The 21,089-nt window shown below is 43.1% G+C and overlaps 1 protein-coding gene across 1 annotated transcript in view; it reads left to right on the forward strand.

The window, feature by feature from the left end:
* Positions 1–20,521, forward strand: part of LOC308409023 (mitogen-activated protein kinase kinase kinase 11) — a 47,481-nt gene extending 26,960 nt beyond the window's left edge. Inside the window, exons 3-10 of the mRNA XM_080901543.1 lie at positions 2,414–2,562; positions 3,555–3,730; positions 4,946–5,192; positions 7,905–8,021; positions 11,014–11,185; positions 11,276–11,388; positions 11,572–12,186; positions 17,092–20,521. Coding sequence (XP_080757669.1) covers positions 2,414–2,562; positions 3,555–3,730; positions 4,946–5,192; positions 7,905–8,021; positions 11,014–11,185; positions 11,276–11,388; positions 11,572–12,186; positions 17,092–17,678 — 2,176 coding nt within the window. The 3' untranslated portion in view covers positions 17,679–20,521. The remainder of the gene's footprint in view (positions 1–2,413; positions 2,563–3,554; positions 3,731–4,945; positions 5,193–7,904; positions 8,022–11,013; positions 11,186–11,275; positions 11,389–11,571; positions 12,187–17,091) is intronic.
* The last annotated feature ends 568 nt before the right edge of the window (positions 20,522–21,089 follow it).

Consider the following 21,089-nt stretch of genomic DNA (forward strand, 5'->3'; position numbering starts at 1 on the left):
GGACAGAGTGATGGATTGCAGCAAGGCTGCCACGACCATGTGATGGCGTCTCTTCAAAAAGCTGCTCTGTGCTTTGTTGTGGGACATGTGTGCTGCACACTGTCCCATTGTCTCCAGTATAGACGGAGAAGGAGGCCACACACCCGACCTAACCGCAGCCCTTTATCTGGGAATATCTTTGTGTGTGTGTGTGTGTGTGTGTGTGTGTGTGTGTGTGTGTGTGTGTGTGTGTGTGTGTGTGTGTGTCTGGCCACATCTACACAGAGTCCCTTGATTATGGCTTGTGGTTTTATAATAATGCCTTAAACAACTGTGTGATTTGTTGAGAGGGGATTTGTGATTGAAGTGCACAGTACATGAATTTGCATTTGGAATAAGGCAGCAGGGATGTTTTCACTGAGCAACAGATAAAACTATTAAAAAAAAAAGCATGATAACTCTAATGTGCTGTGGTTTAATTGTAATCCTATAGATGTGAACTTCTACATACAGATCCTATATGAAACCAGCTCAGCAGGCAGGCAGTTTCCATAGCCTTTGTCCATCAACTGCAAACCCACACAAAGTGAAATTTCACTGCAGAATCTGGAAACCGGTGAAACGAGCAAACAGGCAGGCAGCCCCGCTCTGAAGAAATGAAGGCTAATCTTTGTTTTTGTATTCTTTCTCATCTGTCCACGGCCGCTCGTCTCCAAAGCCACCATGCGCAGACGACGACCGCTTCGGGGCGAGCCGGCGAGCGGCGTTTCTGCATAGTCACAGTGTGTGGAAGTTGTAATTAAAGAACTAAATAAAAAAAGGCTGCGGCCTGCGCTCTCCACTTAGTGAGCCTGCAGTGTGTGTTCAGTCAGGTCCGGGCGAGGGCTAATTGACAGTGTGGGAGATCCAAGTCCTACGCCACACTTCATCTTCTTAGGACACAGGGCTGATCCCATTGTGTGGGCTCAAAAGTCCTGTGTGTGTGTGTGTGTGTGTGTGTGTGTCTTTGTGTACTTGTGTTTGCGCAAGTTTTGCATGCATGAGTTCACAGTGCTATGTAAGCACGTGTTTCATCAAGCAGAAATATTCCACTGCACAAAGACCTCTTGGTTCTCTGTCACCGCTGTCATAGAGAAGGTATAAAAGATAATCTTTGCTGTACAAAGCATGAATTGGAATGAAAGATGACCCGGATTTAAAAGTTATCATCTTACCTTCTTCTTACCTTCTTTCCTGAGACGTGAATTAAAACAGAATGCACTGATTTGCAAGTCATTGTATACTGAATTGGTATTGAATTCTTGAAGCTGAAACATATTTTAATCAATTATTCTTTAAATAATTTTGTTTTCTCAGAAGGTGTGTTGATTTTATCCACCGCTGGTCGAAATAGCTCAATTATACCACTTTATCCACAACACCGTTTACATGCTCCTCCCTCTTCCTGTCTACTCCAGGCTGCAGCAGGGAGTAGCTTGTCTGGGTACACGAGATTAAAATGTCTTTAATGCTGAATGTTCATATCCCACTTAGTGTAAGTCTAGCTCAACTTGTAGAACAGCTCATTTGCTCATCGGAAGAGCAGTGAAAAGTTCCCCGCCTGCTGTGTGGGTTCTCTGGTTATCTCTGCTTGCTCCTTTCTGAAGTCCATAGATGCATGTTTGATAAACTGCTGGTTCTAAATTGGCCGTAGGCAGGAATGTGTTACCCCTGAACGGGTTGTCAGTCTGCCTTTTACCTCATGAATAGACTCCAAACTCACAGCGACATTAGTTGTTTGGTCTCCTCATGTCATCACTGCGAGTAAGATTACAACATTCCTCCCCCAAAAGTCCAGCAGTTGGTTTTGTCAGTTCCCAGGCATTTACAGACTGTTGTTAAAAGAAGAGGATATGTGGCACAGTGGGAAACATGGCTCTGTCCCAACTCAAATTCAAAATAAAATCCTAAAAACTGTTTTCTTCTTAAATTAGTGTATTTTCTCTTTTCTGGGTTTATGAGATTTGCAAATCACTCCATTCTGTATTATATTTATATTTTACACACCATGTCAACTGTTTTGGAGTTGGGGTTGCACATAAATACCAGTCCATTTACACCCTAGCTGTGAGTTTTTTAATCTTCTTCTTGTTTTGATCGTTGTTCGCTATTACTGTTAAATAAATGAAATGTAGTTTGCACTAACAGCTTCCAGATAGAAAAACATCCTCACATGGCAGCTTGGGGGCAAAAAAATCATTTTCTTTCTAACACACAAGCCTAGAGGTTTTGTTTGCTGTTTAAATGCGACGGTAATTTGGTTGATATCACATAGAAATGTAAATATAAGTGGTATATGCAGCGTAAACATAATGAAGTGTTCCAACATCCTGTGTCTAATTTTGGCTCGAGCTCACTGTGTCATGCCTCGTTGTCTGGCTTGTTTCCCCTCCAGCTATGGTGTTCTGCTGTGGGAGCTGCTAACAGGAGAGGCACCCTACAGAGGGATCGATGGACTCGCTGTCGCCTATGGAGTCGCCGTCAACAAGCTCACCCTGCCCATCCCTTCCACGTGCCCCGAACCTTTTGCGCAGCTCATGTCAGGTGGTACACTCCTGCAGAAATGTAACGAAATTTTGGCGTTCGATTCAGTGGTGTGACAGGACTTTAGCGTGCCATCAGGTTGCTGTCCCGAGCACGCGTTCTTTTCCATTTCCCCAAATCCCTGCATGTTGTCAGTAACGTGGCCATTGAGAGGAAGCGTTTTATGCAGAAGCCATCTTATGCAATACATTTGTGCCCATTTATCTTCTGTTTTTTGGTTTTAAAGTAAGAAGAAATGCCACCTGGGTGCTTGCTGTCAAGCTACCAGCTGGTCCAGAAAAGTAGACACTTGGATTCCCTTTCCCTTGATGTCATTTTGTCGTTTTTTTTTGTTTTTTCCTAAGTCAGGATCAGTGCACAAAACAACCAGTAGCCACCTCAGAGGATTAATTAATTATTGGATTGGTTTTTGATCTTCTTGTAATGCCTAAAGTTTAGAAGCAAATTATGCAAAAGTCCCCGCAGCAAGTTAATTAAGCATGACACTTTGAATAAGTGATCAGCTTGACTCTAAATTGTGCTCACACAAAGTGCCTGAAACATGTGTAAATAAAAGTTAGAGGCTTTGCAGGTTACTTGTTCAATATTACATGTAATAAGTGCAAAGACATACGCCTCATGTAGTTATCTGACCTAATTTTAAGTCTTTAAATCTCAGGTGACGGCATTCAGTTGGATGATGAAATTCTTCTTCTTCTTTTTTTTTTTTTTTTTCATTTTGTCTGAGGATTAAAATTAATGAATGAGGGACTTTCAGGTCCCTTGATTTTAAGAAAATGCTCAAAATATGTGAAGCTGTCCTAGAAATGAGTAAATTTGTCGTCTTATTGTCAGTTAAAGTAACCTCTGATCTTTTCCCCCAACTGTAACGTTTCTAATCGCTCTGTATTTCTGATTGGTCCATTACTTCTGGACAGCTACATATGCACGTCACTTTGGTGTAGCACCAACTGCATCCCTGTGACTCACTGTATCCCCTGTATGTGTGACAGAGTGCTGGGACCAGGACCCCCATCGCAGACCCAATTTCAGTTCCATCCTGGCCCAGCTGATGGCCTTGGAGCAGCAGGTGAAGGAAGAGATGCCGCAGGATTCGTTCCACTCCTTGCAGGAGGACTGGAAACTGGAGATCCAGGACATGTTTGATGAACTCCGGGCTAAAGAGAAGGTAAGAGGCCCTCAACTCTGAATCACTAAGCCATGCCCTTGCCAGGGCTAGCTTCTGATTTAGAAAATGTCATTTTAAATAATAACAACTTGATGGTACTGATATTAAAATGAAGTCATCCACAAAGCCCACTCCTGACATTTAACTGAACATGTTTCATTAACCACATGATCCGGGTTAATGTTCATGTTGACATTTCTGTGCAGTTTTTTCTTTTAATGTGTTTCGTTGATTTATTATGGTTCAACACACCATCAGCTGGAGATTTATTCTGGCTCTGAATTGGTCTTTTGGGGGCAGTAAGTTTGTTACTTCACTCAGTGAGTTTAAATACTTGGAGTCAACCAGCCAAAGGAATGGACACTGCAAAAGTGGGATGAAAAAGAGAGAGCAGGCAGGGTGGAGTGGGTGGAGACGAGTGTCAGCAGTGATTTGTGACAAAGGGATGGCAGCAAGAGTGAAAAAGAAGGTTTACAACGTGGTAGTGAGACCCGCTGTGGCATGTGGCACTGACAAAACGACAGGAGCGAGAGCTGGAGGTGGCTGGTTGAAGATGTTGACGATCAAGATGTTGATGACCAGAAGGGACAAGATTAGAAAGAAGTACATCAGACGGACAGCTCACGTTGAGATGGTTTGGAAATGTGCAGAGGAGAGATAGTGGATATACTCCACAATGAATGTTGAAGGGTGGAGCTGTCAGGCCTACAGTTGTTTATGACAACAGGATTATAGTGGGATTTTTGATTTTTAAGCACAGCCTCATCATAGGTGGGCTTTTCATCCCCTCTGCTTGAGCAGATCCCACAGCTCAGGACAACCAAAGTCCTCAACAAATATTGTATGTTTCAGGGGTTTCTGGAAAAGCACCCTAACTCTAAGAGCCACAGCAGCTGAGGTGTCTTGCCAGTCTTTGTTATTCTCCCTTATTTCTGTGGCCTGGGGGTCACCAAGCCCCTCTAGCCGTGTTCTTAGCAGCACAGTATTTAACAGAGTATTTAGTGTAGTATCCCAGGAGGAGAAACCCATCAAATAAAATGTCAAAGAGCAGCTGTGAGTCATCATGCATAATAATAGCTTTCACTGCTACCAATTTTCTCAGAATTTTGTTTCATTAAACTGTAAATTTGCATAACCTCAGTCACACACACGAGACCTGCTGATATTAATTCACTTCTAAATACTTTCTTTCACTTGCCTTTCGCCCTCCATCAGGAGCTGCGATGCCGTGAAGAGGAGCTAAAGCGAGCAGCTCTGGAGCAGAAATCTCACGAAGAGTTCCTGCGGCAGCGTGAGCAACAGCTGGCCCAGTGGGAGCAGGATGTGTTCGAGCGTGAGCTCAGCCTCCTCATCCTCCACTTGAACCAGAACCAGGAGAAACCTAATGTCAAGAAGAGGAAGGGCACCTTCAAAAAGCACAAACTCAAGTCCAAGAACGGCGAGAAGATCAGCATGCCCCAAGGTGCGTCGGCTTATATCCGTCTATCCATCTTATCTACCTTTGATTTGTTCTGTCAGAGATCAGACTCGATTTCTTGGTCAGTCTCAACAAGCAAAAAATAACAACAGTCCAAAAAAACACATGCAAGAGAGCAGTGAGAAGGAAGTGAGGGAGAGTTTTTGTGGCACGACTGGTATTTTTGTAGCACGGCTCCTTGGAAAATTGCTATCAGGGCTGAACTCATGTAAAGATTGACATTTTGAAAGAGAGGCTGCAGATAGGTGCAGTTTTGCGCTATTATAAAAAAGTTTGTCATTTTTAAATCTTTTTTTCAGCAGCTCCCCTCCCCATCTAAAAATAAATAAATAATTTAAAGGTGGATCACAGGTCTGACTTGCTGATATCTACTCTGACCAGGATTCACTTTGCCCTCCTCTTTTTCTTCTCTTACTCACCTGACTGCCGTTTCTTGTCCTGAGCTATCACAAAGTCACACAGTCTGCAGCAGTTCACATCAAGTGTTTCAAAGCATGTATTTTGGGCTGAGCAAGCATGCATAAATGCGCGCTGTGTATGTGTGTGTTGTGGTTAGGCCTTTCCCAGCAGCAGCAGGGCGGTGATGTGGTGGTAGTGGTGGGGGGTTGATGAGAGGGGAGAGTGAGCCAACCACGCCTCGACACTTCCTGTCCATGGACAGACTGCTGGCTGGCCTCTCTCACTTTCTTGCTCTCACTCTGTGCCTCTCTCTCCCTCTTTCTTTTTAAGCATACCTTCCTCACCCATTTTGTCTTGTTCCTTTTCCTCTTTAGCTCCCTGGCCACTGGTTTTATTTTCCTTCTTACAGTATGTGCCTGAATCCCTTTCTCTTTTTTTGCCCTTTTCCCACCAATATTATTATTGTCTTTTTCTCCATCCTATATTAAACTTGCACTTTATACCCTGCAGTAACATATATATTGTGGGCTTTTTGGAGGGGGTTCAGTAGCTGGAACATACTTATGTGTCCTTTTTGGGATATTTTTTTCCCCACATACACACATATTCAAAAATATCTGAGAAAGTAAAGCATGGGATACTTTGTAACTGTGTTAAAACACAAAAGTAAGACATCTAAATCATAACATTTCAGAAATATACAATCTTAACATAAAATCTTCACTAAGGAAGACTCGTTAAGCTTTGCATATATGGCCTTTTAACAGATAGGCTGCCTTAGCAAGTTGAGCACTAGCAAGATTGGTGACTGATTTGCAATAATTTAGATGAATGTGAAATTTTTGGGATAGTAACAGTGTAAATAATTTGTCCTGCTTTTAACATATACACCTATCTTCCATGTCTATCGACTGCATAACAGTTACTCTGCATAAAATCACTACTTTTGCTAACTAGCTAAAGCTAGCTGCCTCATGTGCTAAATTAGCTAGCTAGTTTAACCTCTATTAGCATAGCAACATGCACTAGCAAACTTTAGCAAACAGTAGCGGTTCCTTTCTGACACCACATGTAGGTCTTTCATTAATTTTACAGTTTATCTGTAGAATAGAATAGTGTTAATTGGCCTGCAGGCCTTTCTGAGTAATATCAGTGTTGTAGTTAAACACGGACTTTAATCAGCATGCCATTATCAGCCATTGCCACTAGTAGCTTCCTTAATGCTTGATACATGGAAAGAGTAAGGTCTTTCGTGAGTCCTCCAATTATGTATCTGCCTATATCAAAGCTCATCAGTGAGATTTTAAAAATAAAAATCCTGTTTGTGTTCTGCAGAGAGATTTTGATTGTGAGCCATAATGTTGTAAGCACCCAAAGTAGACTTGATGTGAGCTGCGAGACTGTGATACCATATATGCCCCTGTAAAAACCACAGGTCTCTACGATATCAACCTTGTTTTTTTTCTCTCTCGAAAAAACTACTCTACCCACAATCCTAAATCAAAAAAGCAATGCCCCTGATTGGTGGAGGCGTAACCATGGAAACGTTTAAACTGCAAATATTAGGTTGCTTAGTGAGCGGGAAAAATTCAGAAAGTGTGAGAACAGTGATTGCAGTCTCAAACAAAGCACTGTACCATATCAGTAACAAAGCTTTACACACACCACAAACTGCAAAGTGTATTAAAAGCTGCTATACAAAACTAATGAAAAGGACTCAGTTCAAGAGGGTTGGAAGTTATTTGCTGTGGAATTTGGGATTTGCTGTGGGTTGCAGTGGGATGAATAGTTCCTTCACTTTAAAAACTATTTCAACAGTCTTGTGCCTTTTCCATTTTTGACCTTTTCTTTTTTATTAATTTTTTATCTAGATCAAATGTTTTTATGGTCACGAGTCCTTTCATTGCTGGTTGGCTTGGTTCAACGCTGAAAACTTCAAATTGATGTGTTATCACTTGGAATTATTATGACAGTAATAACTGCAAAGAACACATGAGGAGTACTAGGATAAATACAATTGCGTTTGAAAGAACGTGGGGGAAATGCCATGTTGGGGCTCATATTAGTGCACAAATCGGCTGTGGAAGGTGTGACAGCTAAAGTCTGCTTCAGTTCCTGCGTTTTATAGATATGTAATGAAATACTGCTATCACAATTTGTGTAACACTCGATTTCTACAAAAGCAAACTCTTGGCTTCTTTAGAGAAATAAGGAAGCTAAAAAAAATGTTGCAACCTCAAAAACAGCTGACATTTCTTGACTTTATGAATGTCTTACATCCTGTTGTGTGTCTTTCAGATTTCATACATAAAATTACGGTGCAGGCATCCCCAGGCCTGGAGAAAAGGCGGAACTCTCCCGATTTGGGTTCGGGCTCCTCACCTTCCTTTGGACCGCGGTTCCGCGCTATCCAGTGTGAGTGCAGTCGTTTTTACGTACATATATATCGAGTGTATGTGGAGGCGTTTCTCAACGCGCTGAGAAAAGCAAAAGAATAACGTCTCTCACCATCTTGCATGCACACACAGACTCTGTTGCGACATTACTCGTCTCCATTTCCAAATTTACTCCTTTTATGTGCTCTCAACCACCCACTCATCTTTTTGTCTTCCCATTTCCCTGTGGGCCCCAGCTCCCTTTCTCTCTCTCCCCCTCACTGCTCTGTCTCTCTCACACACACCCTTTTCCCTTTTCAATAGTGTGTTCCAGTCCAAATATTATCTGACTTCCTTTCAGCAGCTCAGCACTTCTCAGCAGCTTTTTTTTTTTTCCGCCGCTGCCCTGCTCTGCTCCCCTGCTGATTGCAGTTACATCAGTGCTGCAGTGGGGGGAGCTATTCAGCTATGTTTTCCAGGCACTTAAGCGTCTACAGTTTTTATATGCATGTAGTGGCTACAGTGCGGTTTACTGAATTAAAAATAAGCAGGGAGGAATTCACTGCTCCAGGAGAAAAGGGTTGCAACAGCGGCAGAGATCTACATTGCTCGCCTGCTTGTCGGCTTCTTAGACAAACACCCGAGATTTTTCCCTTCGGAGGGAAATTGTAGCCAGCAGGTCACGGGGCGTTTTAATACAACCCAAAAGGAAATTTTGTGGTGTAGCAACAGGCAATAAAAGAGACTTCACAAAACAATTACCACCGCGGGTTAACATAAAAGCACAAATTGCAGTGAAACATTTATCTATAAAGTGGTTAGTCAATCTAAAACATCTGCCAGCTTCATTTATTCATTAAGTAGCAGGCTGGTTTTCTTTACTTCCTAATGACTCTGCTTAATGGCAGTCACTAAGCCATGAGTGTGCCTGTCATTAAAATGTGTTTAGTGGATATTTATGCTTGCCCTCTCGGTAGCAAGCAGTGATTTATTGCAAGGGCCTCCCGTACTGATTTGTCTAGAGAACTGCCAAATTGATTTGCATTAGTCCACAGAGCTAGATTCCACTGTGCCATATTTTTACTGAATAGATATGTTGAAAATTAAACTGCCTCTTATTTTTAGAGAGTTTTTGAACTCTGAGATTGTAATAGTTTGTGTTTTTAGCATCTCAGTAGGTTGGCTGTGTCATGTGTGTTGGCAGCTTATGGATACTGCTGTCATCATTTATTTATTTATTTTTTCTATCTGCGGGGGCAGGATTAGATTTGGTTCTATTAGTCCTTTTCCTTCTTCCAGTTCCAGTACCTGAGGTACAGCAGGCTAAATTTGGACTTTTAATTGATGATCTAAATGCTACAGAGCGTGGGAATCGCCGCCACGCTGTCATTTGCGCAAAATCAAAACATTGATAGAAGTCAGGTTAATAAGGAAAAAGCATGAAGATGATTGTGCTGGCTGTGTTGCAGCAGCCCTGTAGCCTGTAACCAGCTAACGTTTGTTACAATAGCATCCAGTCAGGATCACACTGACGCCTTTCAGAAGCTTCTTAAAATCCCAAAGCATTTAAAATGTGCAACGTAGCAAAGGTTAAATATACTGTAACAATAAAACATTTTCATCTTCCAACATCTACCCGAGGCAGACGTCGTTGCCTCTGCGATCGCCATTCCCTGTGTTTTCCTCCCAAGCTGGAAAAAGGCAAAGAGCCTTTTCGGTCATATGTAGAGATGTGTCCTTTTAAAAGGCAGCTGCTCACTATTCTGAGGAGTTCCTGATGTCCACAATTTTACTTTCACACCTAAAACCACCTCTATTTCTGAATATTCCGTTATCAACTCGGTGTCACAATGTCACCAACTTGTGTTGAAAGCAATGTATCATTTACTTTTACATCTAGGCTCCGAAGCACTGCAGAAATGTGTGCAAAAACCATAAAAGGCTTACCTTTTTGGCCTTTTTGTTTGTTAAATAAAAATATATCAGTGTGGAGGAGTGTGTGGATTTTTTTTAATACGTTAACAAAATATATTTCCTGTCAGAACAACAGTAGAAGCATTTCTCTTAATTTTTTTCACTGTTAATAGAAAGATTTGATCAGCGTGGGGCAGAGGAGAAAACCTGTGAGCTTTACAAAATGATGAGAAAATATATTCTATGAAAGCATGTTGATATTAATAGAGGCACACTGAAAAAGGAAAAGAGTTCAGAGAGGAAAAGGCTGGGGATGGGGAGCCACAGTGTGATCTTTATAAAATCGTAACGCCAGCACTATCATCTGCCTCCTGTGCTTGCTTTGAAAACATAGTGCTGGAGAGTGACGGGCGGTAAAGTGCATCAGCCAGGCCTCTGCCGCAGTACAGGCCAAAGGACATAATACAGCATGTCCAATCAGAGAGCATATTTACTTTTCCCATTTCTGAAGCTGAAATGAAATGGCAGCGCAAAACACTGGGGATAAAAACAGAACCACAACTCAATGGAATAAACTGACAGCTTCAAAGTTTTCACCTTGACATGTGCAGTATGTAACTGTGGTGCCCATTCCACTTATAGCTCTTCTGGCTTGTTGGGTGTTGACATGCTGAGAAGGATCCTCGAGGCCTTAGGAAGGGTGTGATGGAGTCCATATGTGTTGTGACAGTAGAGCCCAGGCTGGCTGAAAGTTCACGCGCTGTTCACACACTTTGTGTTAGCAGCACGAGCCCGCTGGTGTGCCGCCAGTGTCTGGCAGGTGCAGTGCCAGCTTTAATCAGAAGTTTGCATTGGAGCTCACCCCCCAGATAACTTTGGCACCTTTTTTCACACTTTCTGCCCTGTGACTGTTCGGCTGTTATTGTGGTATAGGCTGTGGTCACATGATCTGTTTTAAAGTCCGCTGGAGCTTAAACTTTCATTTAAATTCAAGTTTCATGAATTGTAGCTCTAAAGTCAACTGTGTTAGAGATGATCGTACTCACCCGATTAGAACGCAACTAAGCTGATAATAAACGAGCTCATACTGATTGTATTCTCTCCCCTCTTCTCTGCAGTACCCAGTGACAACAGCAGGACTTTCGGTCTCAGCCCAGTCCGGCCCTCCCTGGATACCTCTTCTCATAAACAAGTCAACGGAGACCTCAGGTTGAGCCCTCATTGGAGGCCACAGAGCCCCAAAAGTCCCAAAAGTCCTAAAGTCCTGCGCCTTAGTCCCCAGGAAAGCAGGTACGGCAGAATTGCTTATTCCTTCTGTGTGTATGGATTTGATATGCTTAACCATCACCATGCTTAAGTTGAAATCTTTCCTGTTTTCAGCTTGTCGATGAGAGCTAAGCTCCTGAAGGCAGACAGCAATGAGAATGGAGACTCCAAGGATGACTTTGAGGAGTACCGACCCGTCACGCCAACCCCTACACCTGCTCAGAATGGTATCCACTGCCCTTCACCACCAGCTTTACCACCTTATCTTCCACTTAGCCTCCTTTCTAATTCTCTCTGCCATGACCGTGAATTATGAATCGAAGCTAAATGAATTATAAATACATTGAGTATTCCTCTTCTTCTATTTTGGGCTCTCCTTGTGTCTTTTTAAAACCTTTCTTTTTCCGCAGGCTCATCGGTGAAGGATAGCCCGTGGCCTCCTCTGTCTCAAGGAGACTCGGGCAGTGAGGAAGGGAGTTCTTCCCCAGCTAGCTCTCCAAGGCCTGAGAGGGGGCCTCTCGGTGGCCTGATTAACAGCACCCACCGAGCCCTGCTGGGCAGCGGCTCCCTGCTTGCCTCCATAGGACTTGGTCGCTGCCTGGATATTCCCCCAAGAGTGCCACCTCGAACTCACCCACCTTGCTTAGAGGGCCGCAGCCTCTCTGAACTTGAGATTTCTCATCCTAGGCCCCTCATTTCAGACCCTCCAGTAGTGGACGATCTCATCACCTTCTCCACCTCGGAGCCGCTCCCCAGACCCCTGTTGGATTTAGCGCTGCAATACCAAGAACTAAAGCCTTTACCCCTGACACCGCCTCCACCAAACCCCCGCGAGAGGAGCAGCCACCGGACGCCACACAGTCCGCAGAGTCCCAGCAGTGCCTCCATGCAGCACGACAGGACCAGCCCAGGGGAGTGGACCCCCACTTACAGTTCCAGTAACGGGGAGCTGAGCAGTGACTCCTGGGAACACAGAGCTGACAGGAGGAGGAGGTCCAGCCAAGGCCTGCACGCTTCTCAGCTAGGTTGGTCCGAGTTTGTTTTACACAGGCAACCCCATCAGAAAATAAAGTAAAAAAAAAGATGTTTTTATTACTGTGAGACAGAAAGTACAGAATGAACAAAACTGGATTAAAGGAGACCTGCTATATGCATTCTTGATTTGACTAGAGCTGTATGATTCACAGATCAAAACAGTCCTTATGACACTTAATATATAATTATATTTATCAATGTTATTTATATTTATCTTGTTTCGTATGCCGTCTTTTAGCTCCTCTCCCTTTAAGCCCCCCTTGCTTTTATCTGTTTTCTTCTGATTGGCTTGCCTTCAAAACAAAAGGCTTGAGTAGCCGGTGGGAAAGGGACCACTTGTCTAATATTGCATTAGTCCCCTTTTGCTTCAAAAATTGGCAAAGAACTGCGATGCTCTGTGTATTCTGACACCTTTCTATCTACAATGAACTTCTTCTGCAATCTGAGCTACAGCAGCTCATCTGTTGCATTGGACCACATCTGTGTCAGTGAGCCTTGGCTGCTTGTAACCACGTCTCTGGTTCACCACTGTTCCTTCCTTGGACCACTTTTCATAGACACTGACCACCACAGATTGAGAACAGCCCACAAGAGCTGCAGTTTTGGAAGATGCTCTGACTCAGTCGTCCAACCATTACAGTTTGGTGCTTGTCAGACTTGCTCAAATCCTTACCCTTGCATACTTTTCTGTCTCTGACACATCAACTTTGAAATCAGAATGTTCACTTGCTCTCTAACATATCCAACCCACTAACAGCTGCCATGACGAAGAGATAATCCGTGTTATTCACTTCACCTGTCACTGGTCATAATTAGGGATGGGTATCGTTTAGGTTTTATCCGATATCGGTGCCAAACCGGTACTTTTGAAACGGTGCCGGTGCTTAAACTGTGCTCGAACCGGTGCTTAAAGAATGGAGAACATAAACTTTGTCCAAAAACCTCTTATGTTTTTATTTTTAACAGTCTCTTTTTTCCTGCAAAATGATAACCAAGTTAGCCTTTTCTGTTGATACAAGATACCTCCTTTGGTTGGAACCGGTGCTTAAACAATGGAAAACACAAACTTTGTCCAAAAACCTCTCATGTTCAGCTGTTTTTTTTGTAAAAAGATAACAATGTGTGCCTTTTCTGCAGCTATGGGCATAAATGGTATCACTCTTGGCTGGAAGCAGTGCTTAAACAATGGAAACGTACAATGGTACTTTTGAAACGGTGCCGGTGCTTAAACTGTGCTCGAACCGGTGCTTAAAGAATGGAGAACATAAACTTTGTCCAAAAACCTCTCATGTTTAACTGTTTCCCTCTTTCTTTGGTCATTTTAGCCTTTTTGGCCAAGGTGCAGGGAGTATCTGCCATCAAACAAGAAGACAGACGCATGTAACTACGACGGTGTTTGCTAGTTCACCTTACATGCATTAATTTAATAATGTGGTTAGCCTACTCAACATAAATTACACAGGAACAACATTAAACTACTCACCCAGAGAAGAACGGCTGCTGCTGCCATCATCATCCTCATCATTTCTGCTACACTGGCAGGGCTAGGGGCCAGGACTCTCCTCTTCGGGTTCTTGGGGGATGTTGCTAACTCCGGGTCCGATAACAGGCACCACACACCCGCAGTAGATGCGCTCGGTGTGAGGTCTTGCAGCAAGCTATCAAATGCGGTGCATTTCTCGGCTTTTAAAGAAACGCTATGCGTCGCCAGGTGTTTCATCAGATTCGAGGAGTTACCTCCTTTGCACAGTATCAGCTTAAAGCACTTGTTGCAGGCTGCTGAGTTTGCATCTTTTGCTGTGAAGTACAGCCAGACATTGATCGCTTCGCCTTGGGCATTTTTAATCTGTAGCTCTTCTCTAAAAGAGCGTACGTACCTGGGCCCGCCTACTATCCTCGGAAAGGTAAAATGATTGGCTAGAATCCAAAGTGTATGACATCTCAGGGAAAAAAAAGCACAGAAATAAAGCATAAATAAAGCTTTTCAGTCTGATTACTACCGTGAAATCGGTACCCATCCCTAGTCATAATGTTATACATATTCAGAAAATACAGAAAAGCATAATTGGTCTTCTTTAAGTTGCTTTTCAATAAGAAGAGATAACTTGGAAGAACTGAACGTAATTTATTGGGAGAGAGAAATTAATTATTTGGCAATTAGACTCCGATGACCCATCATGGCAGAATAGAATCCCAGGAGTGATAGGATTTAGGACAGGACCCCCCGGAGTCTAGACACTGATGGTGGTGAAGATGAAGACTGAGGCTTAAGCAGAGCTCTGGCCGAGGTTTCTGAGGTGGAGATGGGGAGGAGACAGTCTGAAAGGGAGGATGACCAAGAGCACAGATTTAAACCAGGCTGATTGGTTCCAAGAAGGCAGGCGAGAAGATGATTGGACTCGAGTAATGATGTCAGTAATCAGATGGACAGTGTGGGAAAGTGTTAGACATGTAAACAGAAAAGTAGCCGAACACATTATGTGATTACTCCCATATTGACCTTACGTTAAAGCTTCATTATGGGTCATGTAGGAAGCAAATTGCATCTTGTACATATTTTTGCTTGATAAAAGTGCAGTTTTTAAAGCAGTGTCGTCTCCAGATTGGTAAAATAATTTGTTTGTTGTTTTAATTTAGCTGTATAATTCATCTGCATTCCTCAGAGTGTGTCTACAGGACAGCCTGCAATTCTGATCCAGCCTTTGCCTTGAATAATGTACCGCCTCAGCATTACAATGTTCCCTCACAGTTCCTTAGAATTATTGTGCCTTTTTATTTTTTCTTTAGCAAGATCTTTCTGGCACAACAGAGGCTTCAGTGCTGTATGAGCTTTTTCATTTACATCAAAGCTTTTTCTTCTGCCTATTTGCATATCTCAGGTAACAGCTGGCCCTTCATCCTTCACTGCTAATACTTGCGAAGCAAAGCTACCGTCCAGTCCTCTCTTGTTGCCCACCCCTTTCCAAGACAGACAGTTTTCTTTAGATGAATGGGAAACATGAGGCATCACAGCTGAGGTCGCAGCACATTCAAAATTCCCACTAATCTATTCTTGACCTCACTGGCTCGGGTAGATTGGGAATTTGGCTGAAGTTCAGCATCGCTTCTATGAAACGTGTCGTGGTTTGTGTTTAAATGAATTCTTTGTGTTTAATCAGCGTTTTAATTTTACAGTATAGTCACGTTTTGTTTTATCCCTCCGAAGGCTAATATGCATCAGAAACACATTGACACACTTCAGATCTGTAATGACGGAGGCATGAGCATTGGTTGTTCTGTGAGCGAGTGGGCTTCAGGAAGGCTTTAAGAGTGCCCCTGGGTAACATTTCACACTCTATATATGGTCCGATTGAGTCACAAAGCCTTGGATTCTCCACAGAGAGGTTTTTTTCCCCAGCTCTACCCGCAGGTACTGAGCAGACGAGCCTCGCCTGCTCCGTTGCTAACAGCCATGATCTCCCGAAACATGTGCGCCCGTTATATCCGGCTAAAAAGCCACACATAATTAAACAGCGAGTGTTTTAGCTAAACATCTTATTATGTTTATTGGCTGTAATGACTCAGGCTCAGATGCATAGACACACTGCCACAAGGTTATTGGTGGAGAATGTGCATGTGAAAGAGACAAATTCAGAGGATTCCTTCCTCTGCTTTTTTCTTTACTTTTGTTCCTGCTCTCATGTGACTCTTGATTGCTCTTTTCTTGTCAGCTGAATAGCTTAGCAGCCTTGGAGAGTTGCTGTTGATGTAAATAATGCCATTTGGCAGACACATCACATTTGGAACTAGCAAATGTTCATTCAGACTGATTTATACTGAGTTTAATGTTCCTGTCGGTACTAATTTACACTCTCTGCTTGCCATTGTTGCTGCTTTGTCAAAGAGCTACATTGTACTATGTTATACTTAATTTAAACTAATTGCATCAGCATTCTGTGCTGGTAATTGTTCCATTTCTTCTTGGAACAGTAATGTACCGATTTCATATTACTGTTTGGATCACTTTCATCACACACGGTTTGGCAGAGTTTGGTTGGAGAGGAGTGTTTGAGAGCGCACTGGGGCAGTTCTGCAGTACTCTGAGAGTCATTTGCAGATTAACAATTAAACTTTTCTACCAAGACAGTTGAAGACAAAATGATGAAGATGTTTAATATGTTGAATATGAAGCCTTTTTCTCATATTGTGTATTTGTGAAAAGGTTAAGCCATTAAGGAGAGTACAGCTCCGCATGAGGAAATGGCAACTTCCTCAATTCACTAACGCTCATGATGTCAGCAGGGTCATCTTAAGTTAGGGCCTCTGTCCAACGGGGTCCAAAAGGTTTTTAGTTTTGCCATCTCTTCTGAAAAATCAGAGCTTTCAGAGAGATTTGCAACAATATTTTTTCAGTTGAGACACTGGTTGCTACGATACTGAGTATCCACAGAGGTAATGTCAAAATCCTTCTTGAAGTGGGTCTTGCTACTGATTGTTTCTTAACTGGTAGACCTACAGTGAACAAAATGTTCCTCCAAGCATTAACTTCTGCTCACTTGTTGTTCAGCACTTGTACAAACAGTGAAGGAAGTGTGTTGTTGGTTGGGGTCCACTGGGACAGTAATGAGCACAGTGTTGTACTGACTGCTTATGAACTCTGAATGACTTGAAAAAGTGTCAGGCGCTCAGCGACGAATCGTCGCCAGCAGCTTGCTGTGCACTTGGAATTTTTAGCACCTTGTCAAAATGTTGTACTCCAGTTGCAAACAGTTGAAATTGCACACCCCACCACATTATATTCACCTTACATATACTTGACAAAAAACAGTGTTTTGAAATGTTTCCAGTGTTTTTCGGACAGATACTGTCTTTCAGTGCCTCGTTAATGTTTTTCTTTCCTTTTATGTGCTTTTCAGTTTTAGACCTGCCTTTGTGCCAAGACACACAGGACTTTGATGACAAGGCTCTCCACCCCAACCCTGCGCTCTGGAGCCCCAAAACACGCCGCCTGGAGGTCAGCGTCATTCCTCGGCCCCGCCCATCTCCCATCCGCCCCCGCATCGACCCTTGGAGCTTTATCTCAGCAGGTGGTGGAAACTCAGGTGGTGGGCGCAGCCCACACCGCTCAGAAAGCAACTTACTGAGCTATCAGCCGTCACCCACCAACCCCTTCACCAACTGTGACCCTTTCCCCTCTCCTGACTGCGACCCCTTTGCCCTCAAGGCTGATCCGTCAAGTGGTTCGGATGGTGCCTCACCCTTTGACCCCTTCTCAGCTCCCTTTCCCACATCACGTTCTGCCCCATGTTCTGCCAACGGCTCTCCCACGCTGCCCTCGTTCCGTATAGCACCCATTAACTCAGCTGACTCGGCCCTTATTGACTTTGGCTGCGGGGCCTGCAACAAGCCTCTGGATGGCACCAAAGAGAGGGCTCACCCCCGCAGGATACTGGGGCTCAAGCCATTCAAGTCTCCGACGCAACTCAAAGACGACAGGTTCTGAATCCAGCCTTGCCCCGACAAGGGGTTTATTCTCAATGATATGAGCCTGGATTTGATTGCAGGAGCACAGTCCAGGACCGTTTCCACTACTATGTCCTACTTCGGAACAAGGATTCGGATGTTATATAAAAAATTAAAAAAAACATGCACACTCATGACTCAACCTACCAAGGGAGGTTTTCCCCTTTGGGAGCACCAATCATCACAGGTCTTATTTATACACCAGCCTGCTGCTTTGGAAACCAGAAAGCCAGTGAAAGGTGGTACAATGAATTGTGGGATAGCTGCCTGTGAACCAATAGCTGGTGCCCATTTCATTCTCTCTCTTTTTTCCTCTGTTTCTCTATCCCTTTGAAGGAGCAGGATACAGATCACTAGCCCCATCTTCAGATTCTATCAGACTGCTCATATCAACTGCTTTCATCTCCCCTTACCTTTGAAGCATTGTGACAATGCAGAGGTGGATAAGGCGACTTGCACAGCTTCATCTGCCTCTACCTCTCTGCAGACTGAACGCCTTCAGGACAATGGAAAATTGGAGTGCCTTATTTCGTGAAGTGTTTTTAATATATATCTTTTCAAGGCTCTTTGAATGGTTAATCTGGTGTGTAGGGAAGATGCTACGAATCTGGCTTAAATTTGCAAATCAGCTTAGCATTGCAGTGTAAGAAAAATATCGTCTGCATGTATGTCTAGACTCATTGTTCAAGGAAAGCTTACTGTTTTTTTTTTTTTAAACTGCGTCTGCGTGTTGCATTATGGGAGAAAGCACTCTGAGTGGATACTAGGTCGCTCAAGAAATCCGAGATGAAACCGTGACCCAGGCATTCCACTTGGAAGCAGATAACATTCCAGTCACATTCTGTGGGAAATGCCAGGAATTGGCAGATTCATTCAGGCTGGCAGGCGACACAGCACAGGAAACAAGACAGGGGTGCCCTCCGCATTCCCGTCATATGCCAAAGAATGCCACTGTGACTGTGTAAGTCCTGGGACAAAGGCTGTTTGCAAATGCATTGTTTTTACCTCCTCAAAGTGCCAGAACAGAACAACACAGAGCAAACTGACACAATCACACAGAGTATTTGAACATATGGTTCTCAGATTTTGTTAGAAATACTGTCTAATCACCGCCACCTATAAGAGGTTCAACAAAGTACTTTAAAAGTGTTTTAAAGTACTTTACAAAAAAGTCTGCTTAATTTGTAGGCGTTATCAGTCTCACAACCCATGATTCTGAGTTTCTTCATGTACCAAAATTTAATGTCTGAGTAAATATGAGCCAGATGCTTCATTTTCCCCCCTCCCTAGAGAGTTACATGTGAAGATTGAAACCATCCTTATTATCATTCATTCGCAAAGCAGATTGCTTAACATGGAACAATATGGAAAAGTTAGTCCAAGGAAAACATTCCAGAGATCTGTGAAGGCCACACAAAAAGCATTTTCTGTTTTATCCCTCTGCAGTGACGTCTGGTCACTCAGTGGTTGTTAACCTACCAGCTGATGACTTAAGAAGAACTTGGTGCTTTTCCAGTCGAATTTAATGCTGATTGACACTTAAAGTTCTAGATGGACTTGTTACCTTTGACAGGAGCAATTTTGTTTTTGCTTAGTTTACCTGGCTTCATGGATTCCACACTGAAATGAAAGTGCTACTGATGTTCTCATCTAACTCTCCAGAATGTCTGCTAAAGTTTCTTGATCGGCAATGTCCAATATTCCCTGGCTCAGCAGATGTTTTTAGCGTTGTGAGAACAGCAGCGTCCCTCCAATTTAATGGTTTTTGTTTTGGTAAAAAAAAAAATAACAAAAAAAATAACAGGAATACAGGGAGAACCTCACTGTACAGATGTGGCAACATCATGTTTTTAGCCTCAGCACACCAGAATGCACTACAGCAATAACTTTCTCATGGTTCATTATCATTACATTACATTCTACACCTATCAGCCACAACATTAAAGCCTCAGAGAGGGAAAGTGAATAAGACTGACAATATTTTTAAATTGCTATTTTCTGCTGTAAAATGTGTGGATTTTTTTGACACGTATCACCTGCCTTAGCATTGTTTCAGACCAAGAACCCTCTTCTCAAAAATCGAAGGCTCTGATTTGGACTCGGATCAAAACCCGCATTAGCAAAATGGACCGCAACAATCCTGAACAACCCACCAGCCCCAAACGATCCACTGCTAACTTCCCAGCGCATGCAAACGTGCATGTTTCTGCATGCACTCTTGAAAGCAATCGGAAGCACTACCCAGTATTAGGTGGTTTTAATGTTGTGGTATATAAGTGTACATGCTAAATGTAACATGTTCACACTTTCTCAGGGATTAGTTTATTTTCTAAAATCATCCCGAGGAATGTAGTGGTGTGAGACAGGTTGTGGGAAAATTGCAGCAACAAAATAGCTCCAGACTACCAATGCACAACAGCTTTTGAGGGTGTGTTTTTGCTTTTTTTAAATTGACAGTCAGCTCAATCACTGGTTCAACATAACTAAACCAGTGCAGGGGAAGCACCTGAGAGACCCACCTACCTAGCACAAACTCTGAGCCTGTTAACGATGGCTTTACTCTAACATTTCAAGTACAAATGCTGATTCGCTTCATCGCTGTCACCGTGTCATTGGAGGACAATAACAGCTTTGTTCTGTCGAAGAGTGAAAACCTTGTCTCCAAAGGGAAAAGCTTTGTGATTAGCCTAATAATCCCACTGACGTACAGAGGAAGCTGATAGTGATAATTAGCCTCTCGATAAGAGCAGGGAGCATAACAAAGCGCTGAGATATTTGGTTAATTAATTTGCCCCGACATTAGAAAAATGCCCCGCATATCGAGTTGTGTAGATTTAAGCTGCGCACTATCACATGCATAAAGTTTCAAAGACAGGTTGAGCCGCCTTTTCTGTCTTCCATTTCTTTGTCTCTCTGTTGCCACTGGCTACAGCTCCTGACCGGACTTCATCTTCGCTGTCAAAGCTCAATTTTTTTTTATTTTTTGCATCTTAACCCCTGAGGTGATTTGGGAGATAGTTCTGCTCCTTTCATTTTGTTCTGCCTTCACTGCTTTCGTATCTGGAAAGTTTTTCTTGCGGGCAGTTTTGTCCTGACAGCAGAGCGTTCAGTTCAGTCACAGCCAGGTTTCTATGCAGCTAGAAGAGATGGCATTTGTTCTAGGACAGAGTCCATTTGCAGGAGAGTGCTCATTTTACCAAGGCATTATGGTTTGAAATTGAAAGGTGTATTGTCTTCTTCTTTGGCCCAATAACGTGTACGTGTGTCCTCTACTGTGTATACCAGCTATAGCCAGCTTGTAAAGATCTCATTTTTAATTCTTTGAATGTGCTAGCTGCTAACGTGTGGGTGTCTTCTATACTATATTTGATAGCAGATTTTTTTAGATTGA

The sequence above is a fragment of the Rhamphochromis sp. 'chilingali' genome (assembly GCF_963969265.1).
Source record: "Rhamphochromis sp. 'chilingali' genome assembly, chromosome: 1".
Classification (NCBI taxonomy): domain Eukaryota; kingdom Metazoa; phylum Chordata; class Actinopteri; order Cichliformes; family Cichlidae; genus Rhamphochromis; species Rhamphochromis sp. 'chilingali'.